At 34.9% G+C, this 13,370-nt stretch overlaps 1 protein-coding gene across 1 annotated transcript; it reads right to left on the bottom strand.

Moving 5' to 3' along the window:
* Nucleotides 1-1,505, bottom strand: LOC107937758 (RING-H2 finger protein ATL52). Its single transcript, XM_016870721.2, has one exon. The coding sequence runs from the start codon at nt 1,234-1,236 to the stop codon at nt 154-156; it is 1,083 nt and encodes a 360-aa protein (XP_016726210.1). The 5' UTR covers nt 1,237-1,505; the 3' UTR covers nt 1-153.
* Between the last annotated feature and the right edge of the window lie 11,865 nt (nt 1,506-13,370).

Consider the following 13,370-nt stretch of genomic DNA (forward strand, 5'->3'; position numbering starts at 1 on the left):
GATAAAAGGAATATTGATTCAGTAAATGTAAAAATCTGAGATCTCCATTATGTTGTATCCCTGATATGTTACAATGGGGTAAAAGGAAAACCTGGGTTTTTATACACAGAAAAATGAACTTTTTTTTTTCCAATTTGGGAGCAATCTGAAAATTCAATTTCTCTCTTTTTCATATCTAGGGAACATAAATCTTCCTGTAGAAATAGATCTCTTCATTGCTAAAGGACTTCTAACCAAATTGAAAACCCCATTTCTGTGATTTGACTTGCAATAATATTCTGATGCATCAAATTGTTTTGAGGATCCAATTCCCATTGATGATTGCAGTTCATCCTCATCTTCTTCACTGATGTGCAATATGTCAGCAATGGACATCGCTTGTCCTTGTGAAAACAGTGTAGAACTCATTGAAACTGATCTTCTCAGTGGTTGGATTGGATCCCCATCTTGTCTGATTTCCAACACCGCCATGTCGGAAACATCGTCATCACCTGCTGTTGTTTTCCCAAAATCTTCATTAACAACAAGGCTAACCACAGCTTCTTCTCTAACACCACTTTCCAAATCCTGGATCACCGAAATCGCTTCATTCCTTTGTTGATACACAATTGCTGATACACCAGCATTCCGGTGAACTTCCTGGACCGTGGCAGCGGCGGTGGCGGGCTGGTTGGTGGATGTAATATTGGCACGGCAAAGGGGGCAACTGGAGTGAGATTTTAACCAAGTATCAATACAAGGGACATGAAAAGCATGATTACATTTAGGCAACAATCTCAAACTCTCATCTTCCAAGAACTCACTTAAACAAACAGAACAATCAGTTCCTTCAATTAAACCCTCATTTTTCTTGAACTTACAAACCGCAATAGCCTTAATAAGGCTTTCATCTAAGCCTTGTGAACCAGGTTGCCATCCATTATGGTTGATTTCATCCCTGTTTTCATTGAAATCTAAGCTTGCATGACTTTGCCTACGCCGTCGGCAATACTTGGAGATGATGGTGTAGTAACTTACCAAGATGAATGCGCTAGCCAAGATCCCAATTAGGGCTATAATTAGAGGTGAGAAATCAGTGGAGGAATCATCATCGTCGTCATCAATGGCAAAAGGAGGGGGTGGGGGGAAAATGAAATAACACCATTGAGGGCAATACATGCTACAGATACCTTGTGAACAATCTTTGTAAGTTTCATAGGGTGACCAAGTATTTGGGGTGCTTGATGATGAACTCATTTTCAAATTTAAGTTCGGGTTTGGAGGAAAAGAATAGGAATTACAGAGAGAAAGAAAGTGGTGAAGGGGGCTTAGAGGGGAAGGGAAAGAAAGTAGAGGAGATGGGAAGTTGAGGTGTCCATCTCCTCATCTTCTGCTTTATTCTCCTTATATATTTATATATTTGATACAAACATAATCCTAATAACTACGTAAATGTTGTAAATTACTAAACTGTAAATGTACAAGAACATGAAATAATTTAAACCTGGCTATTATAAGTTTCTAGGTTATGGCATATTTGGTGAAAATTAATTATATTTATAAAAGAAAAAAGACTCTGAAATTTATACGAAAAAGAAGTTAAGCAATGAAATGGCTAAAGTACCGTCCAAGCTTTGGTATTGGGTAATGTGTAGGTGAGTGGACTGGTTTGCGATTCCAAGACAAAGCAAATAGCATTCCCAACCGGCTAACCAATGGAGCTTTGCCACGTTTCCAGAAAAATAACATATTAATTAGTGAAGATGAGTACATGTGAACAATGACATTAAATATATGTCCTCTGGGTGTGCAGGAAAGATAAATGGTATTGGTAGCTGAGTAGAGCTGCGGCTTCTGTTTTCAATGCTTATGCTCCAATAATTTCATAATCCAATTCAAGACACCCTCATTTTCTTATATCTATATTTATTTAATCTTTTCGTTTTTTAAAAATATGACCTTTGCCACTCTACTAATAATCATTCATTAAAATATTTTTATAAATATATTTTTAATATAAAATATTTTCGTTAACTTATATTGCGGTGTGATAAAATAAATTTCAATGTTGAGTTTCAATGTCTCGAACATGACATAAATCGGTTAAATGTATTTAAAATATAAATTTAAACAAAACTAAAACTATCAAGATTTGTCTGCTTAGTATTAACTCAATTAGTATTGGCATTATTGTTAATATAGGAGGACATGACATTTATCCTCCTATTTAGGGTTGAGAAGAGCTATGAGTAGTTCTATGGACTAAATTGATTCTTTTTAATAGTATACGGACTAAATTAATCTATTTAAAAGTGGAGAGATTAATTTGATTAGATCCCAATTCCCAACTACTTTAACCTCAATTATCCGAATACATACGTGTAGCTGAATACATTATCTATTTACATAAAGTAAATGTGAAGAATTCAAACCAAAGAGAAACTGTTTAGAGTTTAGACCTTATCAAAGCCCTCGTTAATTTTATGATATTTTTTAAAAAAAATACTAAAGGATATTGAAAAAAAAACGATAATATTTTTTTTGACATACATATTTTTAATTATAAAAACGAAATACACATTTTTAATTAAAAAAATGTAATACATAATTTATAATTATAAAAGTGTAACAAATACTTTTTAAACATTAAATAAATTTAAATAGTTAAAAGCCAAATTATTTAAAAATACTGAAAATTATTTTTTTTCATTTTTAAAATATGCTAATGTTTCATTTCTTAATATTGAAAAATAATAATTAAATTATTGAAAAAATATTGAAATTTTCTAAATTTAAATTTAAATATTTAACTTTGTTATATCCTATTTTACCGTCTTTTTTTATTTATAATTAATGTTTAATTTTTACCTTTAAATTAGTATTAAAAGGCAAATATTTAATTAAAAATATTTTTTGAATATAATTAATATGTAACTATATATATATAATTTATGCATTCTTAACTTATAAATTTATTATTTATCTGTAAAATTCTCAATATATTCAAAATTTTTACTAAATTTTTAACAAATAAATTTAATTAATTTGAATTAATACCTGCAATTAATGCATGGGTAAGAAAATTAGTTATTATATATTTCAATACTATTTACACAATTAAGTTAGTTTTGTTATAAAATAAAACAACATAAAGTAAAGAACAAAGAAAATAAGAAAACAAAAAGAAAACGTATTTTATTGATAAATCGAAATATATACAAAGCTTCTTCAAAATCTCTATTTATTGACATAAGAAATATAAATGAAGTAGAGATCTACCTTTAATGACTATAATAATTTAAAGTACCTCAAAACTTATCATGATCTTGATGGACATCTAATTAATAAGATATTCATAACACTCCCCCTTAGATGTTCATTGGTAGATAATGTGTCTTGTTAAATCCTTACTAAGATAAAAACCTTATGGGAAAAAATCCTAATAAAAGAAAAAGAGTACACATATTTATAATACGCATAATATGCTGTCTCATTAAAAATCTTACCAAGAAAGCCCAATGGGACAAACCTCGATTAAGGGAAAAAGAGTACAGTGCGTATTTACTTCCCCTTATGAAAATATCACGTACTTTCTCATATTCTACGTATTCAATCTTAAATATTAGTTTTTCAAATGACTATTTGAATGTATTTGCTAAACATTTATATCACCACTCTTTTGAAAGCCATGAGTGAGGAAAAATTTGGGGGAAATATATTTTGATCTCTTCAGGAGTTTTAACAATAATCATAGCAAACTTTAATCATCATTCTTCTATAAAAACACAAATAGGTATTTTGGATCATTTTATAATCCTCTTTCAACTACTATTTACCACATATGTTCAAATTATTTCAATTCATATAAATGAACAATTTCCCGAGAATTCCAATATTCTTCTAGCATCCTAAATCTTTCAATGATTTTAATATAAACTTTACTATATCGGTTCATAAAAGGTTGTAACAACAACCATTAAACGCAAGTTAAATCTTTTATGAATTGTCAAAATAATATATCTAAAAGTTATTGCATCCATCATAAAAGAATATTATATCTTTTTATAATCAATGCCAAGACTTAGTGAAAAAATTCATATTTTTATTCTACTTTTGCAAAACTACTTCATTTGCACTCTCACTAACTTAAATTATACCTTTAGATATTTGGACTATAGGTCCAAAAACTACACGAATTTAATTGTACTTGAGTTGTGTCTTTCTATTTTGAGTAATTTATTCCATATCTATATTCCTCAATAGATTTATTTAAGATCTTCCTTTTATTTTATTATTTCAATAATAATATTGCATGCAAAATCGTTGTCGACCACTTTTATTATTCGATTCCACATTTTCTTGAATTGACATTGTAGTGACCCATTTTTGCCCGGGGCTCATATGACCCAAACCCAACCAACCCAAAATAGCCCAATTAATAACCCTAAGCCCAAATTAACCCAGGTCCACAACATGTTGTCCCCTAACCCTTTTTTGCGCCGCAGTCCCTACTGCCCACCTAACCGCATGCCTCTGCTCCTGGCAGCCAACCGCCGCATGCGCGCCAGGCCTCCTCCATGCGTGTCAGACACCTACAAAACAAAAGTAGCAAAAAGCAACAGACAAATAATCCAAGATGAAAAACGACAAAAATAATAGATTTAGGAGTTTGAAATCGGCTATAAAGGCCGAAGCTTGTCATTGTTTTTTTTTTCAATTTTCTTTGTAAAAAACGCGCATCAGATAATCAAAAAGAGAATAAGAATTTTAAAGGTTGAAAAATCTAATCGTTTCTTTTCTTTTTGTTTATTCGCTCTCTGTTTTCCTTTGTATTTTGTTTTGTTCATTTCTTTTACAAATCTTTTTAATAATAATAATGGAATAGAGAAAAGAGGAAGGAAATACCTGGGGCGCCCTTCGGCCGTGTCGTCGGAGGCCTCTCCGTCGTCGAAATCGGCTTTAAAAGGCGGGGCGAAGGGTCATTCCTCTCAATATTCGGGCCAAGAAAGCTTGGCCTCCAAACGGGGTTTGAAACGAGTCAAAAAATCACCCTTTTGCGCAACGTCGACCATCGGCCACGGCGGCGCTGCGGCGGTGGCCATGGTCGAGACCTTGGCTGGATTCGGGGAAAAAGTGAGAGTTTGAGAGTTTTTTGTGAGTTTTTTTTAGGGTGGGGCTAAAATGATTTATTTTCTAAAATTTTTTAACTTAAATAGGCCGATTAAACGGTGTCATTTTGAGCTAGGGTCACCAGTGGCAAAACGGCGTCGTTTTGCCCTTACCCGAAACCGACTAGACCCAGTGGCCAGGATCCGCGTGTTTTGTCTTTGAGGGGATATTTGCACATTTAGTCCCTCCGCCTATGCGGTGTATTCAATGTGGTTTTTTTGTTATTTTCGATTTTGGCCACGAATTTTAGTGTCTGTTTCAATTTGGTCTTTGGACCATCTGCAGTCCCTCGATTAAAACGTTGCGTTTTCAGTGGGGGAATATTTCACAATCGGTCCCTTGAGTTTTGAGCGCATTTCAGTTCAGTCCTTTGGCAACCTCTTTTATTTATTTGCGATTCGAGCCCCAGATTTTGTGTCCGTTTTCAATTCAGTCCCTAGTCGGTTTAATTGTTTTTATTTATTTATTTGTTTATTTACTCATAAAAAACATTTTATTTAATATTTCATTTAATTTTTATTTATTTACTTAATTTTGATCAAACTTACATTAGGTTTTATTTTATTTATTTATTCACTATTTTAAATATTGATTTTGTTTATTTTAATTCTTGCCATTATTATTGCAATTTCATTCTATTAATTATTTATTTGTTATCTTCAAATGTTTTCAAATCTAAATCTATTAGGATTGTTTTCATTTTGTTATTATATTAATGTTATTGTTATATTGTTTCTTACATTATTATTCATGCATTTCTATTTATTTGTATCAATGTTATGTGTATATTTTATGATGCATATTATGTTATGGATTTTAAGTGTATGTTGTATATTCATTATAGGTCGTGTACGGCATTCTTTCCGTTTCGAACAACTTCTTTTCAAATATAATCAAAATTGCACGCATTTGTTTTTTTTTTAAATTCCATTAATTCGTACTCCAAATTCAAAAGGGTAAAATTTCGAAAATAAAGGCAATATTCCGTATTTAGAAAATTCGAGAAATCATGCCCTAACTTACTGAGCTTCGATTTTTCTCGCGTTGATCCTAAATAACCGAATATCCTTTAAAATTAAAAAAATGAGGTTTAAATAAAAAAGAAAAGGCAAGCTTACTCTCAAAAATACGAGGTGTCGTGTCCTAACTTACTGGATGTGACATCTTGTTACTTCGAGATAAGGAGGCATTTTCTATTTTGATTTATTCGAGTAATTTTAAAATAACACAATATAAAGAGGGATCGTATTTTTAAATTCTTTTCGAGTTTTTATTTTTCGACACCAAGACATTAAGTAATCAATTAGGTACCAATTTTAGGTGTATCGAGGGTGCTAATCCTTCCTCGTACGTAACCGACTCCCGAACCTATTTTTCTAAATTTCGTAGACCAAAATCGTTGTTTTAAATAAAATCAAATCGTTTATTAAAAACAACCACTTTTCAAGGTGATCAGATCACACCTCATCAAAAAGGATAGGTGGCGACTCCCGTTTTTGTTTTCATTTTTAAAATCCAAGTCGACACCAATGTTATCAAAAAAGAGTGTCAACAGCTTGGCGACTCCACTAGGGATGCAAAATAAGAGAGTCAAGCCATATGTTGATTATTTCTAGTCTTTTTGTCGAAATTTGAAAATTTGATTTAAATTTACGATTCTCTCATTGCATTTCCTGTGTTTTGAGTTATTTTTTTTCATCATGTTCTGTATTTTATTCTTATATCTCTGCTAATTGCATTACATGACCATTGGTCACACCTTTAAGTGAGAGTGAGAAGCTACTCTTTCGTGAGGTTTTCACCTTCGTACAGGATAGCGGATCACTTTCGGGATACATCCGTACCTATGTCTTCGTGAGATTTTCATCTCCGTGCAACCATAGGGAAATGTATCCCCCTGAATTAAACTCGGTCCGTATGAGCCTATAATGGGTGAGGATCGAAGAATCTGCTGGTTCGGGTACCTTTGCTTTAGAGCTGAACCACATATAATGAACCTAAGAGCCCACCCTAGGAAGAACCACTTCAAACCCTTAGTGGTCACCCGAATAGGTGTTTTATTTATTCTTGCTTGCTTTTACTTTGTACTAACCTGTTTTCTTTTGTTTTGATCATGATTGCATTGCATTATCATCATTAAAAAGAGGTGTTGATTCACGTTCAGTTGCTAAATAGAGAGCTTGTCATAAGAAAATGGGTTTCTTGATAAAGTGGATAACGATACGGTTGTCCGAATATGGTCTAAGAAAACGTGATAAGAAAAGAATGATAGTTTAATGGAAGACTACAAGACTATTGCTCCGTTGCCCAAGGATTCAAGATGACAAAGATTATTCAAGAGCCGCTGAACCTTCTTAAAAAGAAGCCAATGAGTATTACGAGGATGAGTGAGCAATGAGTTGCGGCCCGGATCAAGCGAAAACGAGATAGAATAGACATCTTTTTGAAGAGTTCGTGAAATTTATCTTAACGCTCGAATGAAGAAAAGGATCAATTGTCTCCGCATATAAGGGCAAAGCCGTATATATATCCGTTTTATGTACAAAGATTTATTTTCTAGTAAAGCTGTTCTAATAGAGTTGAATCAGAATCAACATTTCTTTTTGCATTCATTCCATGCATCTACTGGTTCAAGTACCTTTGCTTTAGAGCTGAACCGCATATAATGAACCTAAGAGCCCATCCTAGGAAGAACCACTTCAAACCCTTAGTGGTCACCCGAATAGGTGTTTTATTTATTCTTGCTTGCTTTTGCTTTGTACTAACCTGTTTTCTTTTGTTTTGATCATGATTGCATTGTATTATCATCATTAAAAAGAGGTGTTGATTCACGTTCAGTTGCTAAATAGAGAGCTTGTCATAAGAAAATGGGTTTCTTGATAAAGTGGATAACGATACGGTTGTCCGAATATGGTCTAAGAAAACGTGATAAGAAAAGGATGATAGTTTAATGGAAGACTACAAGACTATTGCTCCTTTGCCCAAGGATTCAAGATGACAAAGATTATTCAAGAGCCGCTGAACCTTCTTAAAAAGAAGCCAATGAGCATTACGAGGATGAGTGAGCAACGAGTTGCGGCCCAGATCAAGTGAAAACGAGATAGAATAGACATCTTTTTGAAGAGTTCGTGAAATTTATCTTAACGCTCGAATGAAGAAGAGGATTAATTGTCTCCGCATATAAGGGCAAAGCCGTATATATATCTGTTTTATGTACAGAGATTTATTTTCTAGCAAAGCTGTTCTAATAGAGTTGAATCAGAATCAACATTTCTTTTTGCATTCATTCCATGCATCTGCATTACATTTCATTGCATCATTTGCATTAAATTTCACAAAAGGGCCCTAATTAAACAAGATTATTTCAGTTAATCTGGAAACCAATAAGAATCCACCAACCAAATATCACTACGGTACCCGCCACAAAACAAAAGTAATGGATCAAAGGTTAGAAAGATTGGAACAATTGCAAAAAGAGATGCAAGATCAGATGCAGGAACGACTAGATAAAATCCAGCAAGACATGCAAGAATCTCAGAACACTATGATGAACAAATTGGAGCAGTTATTGACTGGAAGGAATGATAAAAGAAAAAGCCCTTTAGTTGATTCTGGGGTTGATCATGAGAACCCTATTTATCCTCCAGGTTTCACCCCAATAGGCATCCAGGCACAACCGGATATGTGCCCACAAAGAGTACCTGTCACTGTCAGACCTTAATATACGGCTGGTACCTCGGTGCCAATACACTTTCAAACGGGCTTGGGTTCTAATCCCGGAGACAACCCTACCAATCTTGTGGTCTCTGATCTCGATGACGTGGTAGAAATAGAAAAAGCAAGAATGGACCTGCCAAAACAACTTGAGGACCGATGTAGATGGCTAGAGGAAATATTTAGAGCCATGGAGAAAACCGACTACCATTGTGGAGTTGACGCCAAGGATCTGAGTTTGGTCCCTGATTTAGTGCTCCCACCTAAGTTCAAGATGCCGGAGTTTGAAAAGTATAACGAAACTAGTGGTCCTGAAGCTCATATCACTATGTTCTGTCGAAGGATGACAGGATATGTTAATAATGATCAACTGTTAATCCACTGCTTCCAGGATAGTCTGATCGGGTCGGCTGCCAAATGGTACAACCAGTTAAGCCGTGCCAATATTTACTCATGGAAGGACTTGGCGCAAGCTTTCATAAAGCAGTACAACCATGTAACAGACATGACACCCGATAGAATCACATTGCAGAACATGGAAAAGAAGTAAAGTGAGAGCTTTAGGCAATATGCCCAAAGATGGAGAGAGGTAGCGACACAAGTCCAGCCACCTCTTCTGGAGAAAGAAACCACAATGCTTTTCATCAACACTCTGAAAGCCCCATTCATTAACCACATGTTGGGAATCGCTACTATGAGCTTCTCAGATATGGTAATGTCTAGCGAGATGATTGAAAACACCATAAGAAGTGGGAAAATAAATACGGGGGAAGGTGTCAAAAGATCAACCCTAAAGCACAAAGAAAATGAAGTGAGCAACCTGAGCTTGTATAATAAAGGGTATTCAAAATCAGTCACTATAGGCTAGCCAAAGACGGCAGCAGCTAGCTATCAAGGCCCCTCGAAGCAAGAATCCAACTCAAGGCCAAACACAGAAAGACTCCAGTTTACACCTATCCCGGTGACATATAAGAAGTTATATCAAAAACTGTTTGATGTGCATGTAGTAGCTCCGTTCTACTCCAAACCCATGCAACCTCCATACCCCAAATGGTACGACGCGAATGCCCAATGCGAGTATCACGCAGGAACTTCGGGGCACTCGATTGAAAACTGCACTACATTTAAAAAGTTAGTTGAAAGGTTCATTAATATGGGCATCGTAAAGTTTGACGATCCATCTGGACCTAATGTGGCAGGAAATCTGTTACCCAGTCATCCACACCCAAGGGTAAGCGCGATAATTGAGAATGGAGGGAAGAAAACCAAAACCAATGTTACAGAAGTAAAAACCCCATTGAAATGGGTTTTGAAACAAATGATAGACATGAGATTAACCATTTAGAATTTGGAGGAGAGACCAAAAGGGATGAGGAGCTACTGTGAGTTCCACGCTAAAGAAGGCCATGAAATCCAGGAGTGCGCTAAATTCAAAGCTCTGGTGGAAAGTCTAATGGATAATAAAGAGTTGGAATTCTTTGAAGAAGACAAAGGCCCAGAAGGAATGTGGGGAAATTTGAACATTAACGTCGTATCCGAAGAGAGAGCCAATGAAAAGAATTTATGAGGCGTCTACCCTTAACACATTTTAGAGTGTTTTAAAGAATAGGACTGTGGAAGAGATCCCTGTATTTTTTTTAGACCTAATTCAAAGTAATGTCCAAAACACTCTTATTGCTCTAAGCCTAGGAGCAATAAGAATCCTTTTATGAGATAGACTTATGTTCAATATCTTTATTTCAATAAAATGCATATTTGTTTCTCACTTCGAGAAAATATTCCTTTATTGTTTCCATTTCATTCATAATCATACTATACAGATAAATATTCTTAGATTCTTTTATTCTTTGGATCTGCATTCGTCCCTACAACAGGTCTCCAGATATCAAAAACATGAGCGACATTGCTATTGACTTAGAATCTCCTTTTGAGCAAGATATGTGTCCAGATGAGCCTCAAGACTTTGAAGATGACTAAGACTGTAGCTCATCCCCTGATTTGTTAATGATGGTAGAATAAGATCCTACCTTACAAAGAATCAATGGAAGTCATGGCTTTTCTCTATATGGGGCACGGATATCATTGAGCCAATCTTGTCTAAGGTTTTGGCGATCATCAATTCATCTTTATGGTCGTCGATTATCACTAAGTGGGCAGAAGCTGCTTCATATGCCAATGTCACAAATTCGACGATCAGCAAATTCCTGAAAAAGAAATCATATGTCAGTATGGAATGCCAAAAGGATCATATTAGGCTATGTATTGAATTTGAACAACGGCACGACATCAGAAGTTTGCATTCTGTTCAATATTAACACCATGTTGCCCTAAAATGAACAGTTCAGTGGAGGCAAAAAAAAACACAAAAAACACAAAAAAGTAAAAAAAACAAAAAAAACAAAAAAAAGAACAAAACAAAAAACCTCTATCGGGGCAATTCATTTCTCATTGGCATATGAAATATGGACAGTTTTACCCATCGAAGTTGATATTCCTACCCTTCGAGGCTTGTCAGAGCTGAAGTTGGATGAAGCAGAGTAGATCCAGGCCTGATATGATCAGTTAAATTTGGTTAAAGAGAAATGTTGAAGCTATCCGTCATGGTCAAATGTACTAAAAGCAACTGATGCTAGCTCACCAAAAAGGTTCGCCCCAGAGAATTCCATGAGGGGAGCCTGATATCAAATAAGATCCTTCTCATACAAAATTATTTCAAAAGAAAATGAATGCCAAACTGGGAAAGACCTTATGTGGAAGGTCTTATCGGAAAAAGCGTCAATTTGACTAAAATGGATGGCAAGAACCTGCCTAATTTTGAGAATTCTGATTCAAGTAATAAATACTTCACTTGAAAAAAAAGAAACAAAAAAGAAAAGAAAAAAAGAAAAGAAGAACGAAAAAAGAAGAAGGAGAGGCCAAGGTGAAAACCCGCAAAGGGCGCCTTGAGACCAAAGGAGTTTTGAATTGAAAACCCAGGAATGGGCAGTGCAAATTTTGATCGAATGTGGGGCATGCGGTAGTCTTGTCCTCTCCGAATTAATAAGAAGGAGAAATGCTACATCTTGGGGCATCAACAAAGTCTTCTAGGACTTCTAAACACATGTCAAGTTCAAAAGGGGTCCTCAAGAAGTTTGGAGCAGAGAAGCTCATGCTACGATATCTGGGGCACCTATATCCATTTTATTCATTTTCTATGTGTTTTTTGACAAAATACGCCATCTTGATTAATTTATTCTAGCAAAATTTGCTATCTTGATTAATTTGTTCATTTAGAGCTTTGCTTTTAATAAATTTTCATCTTATCCATTGTGATAATCTTTTTCATCTTATTCATCTAGTATCTCAGCAAAATTTGCTATCTTATTTGATTTATTTGTTTAGAGCTCTGCTCTCAAAAAAACTTCATCTTGTCCATTTTGATAATCTTTTTTAAGCATTTTTTATTGAAATAATGATTAATGGACTAATAATACTTTCACAAAGGAAGTTTTGCATATTACTCTGAAAGTTTCTAAATAATACAGGAACCTGAAACATGACTATTGTTTAGAGCACACCAGGTTTAAAGGTTGAAATGTCTAAGAAGGGAGTCTAAATTAAGACTATCCTTTCAGATTTTGTTGTCCAAACATAGATTGAACAAAATGACAAGATATCGTGGTGGTTACAAGGCTTCAATGAATAAACAAGCAATGATCACCGAGTGATAAGAAGAGGTTTTCTTGGAGAAGAGAATCTTTCATTTATGTTTAAACATTTGCTACGACACCCTGAGAATGGTGTAGAAGACCAAAGAGATTCAGATCCTGTATCCCCGAATGACAGTGGGAGAGGATTGAGAAAGAGTCAGATCTTATACTTAGCAGGAGGAAGATGGCTCGAGTTTTATATCCCAAAATTACCATGGATTTAACCTTGAAGATTACAACGGATTGAACTTTGAAGATTACAGTGGGGGAAATCCGGCTAAGTGAGAGATGAGTGTTACTAGCCGAGCAAGATGGCATTCTGACGTGTTGGTAATAGAGCCTAAATGAACAAAGACGAATGGCAACCCAAACATTAAAAGGGATCATTCTCACGACATTCTGCATTCATACAAATATCATTCAATGTAAATATCATACATACACATCTAGTTAGGAGCATTTGATTCATTTGATTCATTTTGATCATGACATCCTAATCACTAGGCATAAGTAGGTCCATGAAATGGATTATACAGGTCATGTTCCCCAGAGAACAGACCAATGAAGTTACCTTTCCTGAAAGTGCAGTGAAGCAGATTAAGGCTACGACGGCGAATCTTGCTTCCCTAACATTGCAATTAAAAAGATTGAAGCCACAACGGCGAATCTCGCTTCCCTGGAAGTACAGTAGAGCAGATTAAAGCTACGACAGCAAATCTTACTTCTCTGATATTGTAATTTAAAAGATTGAAGTCACAACGGCGAATCTTACTTCCCTGGCGGTGCAGTAAAACAGATTAAAGCTACAACGACGAATCT

Source organism: Gossypium hirsutum, chromosome D13, assembly GCF_007990345.1.
Source record: "Gossypium hirsutum isolate 1008001.06 chromosome D13, Gossypium_hirsutum_v2.1, whole genome shotgun sequence".
Lineage (NCBI taxonomy): Eukaryota > Viridiplantae > Streptophyta > Magnoliopsida > Malvales > Malvaceae > Gossypium > Gossypium hirsutum.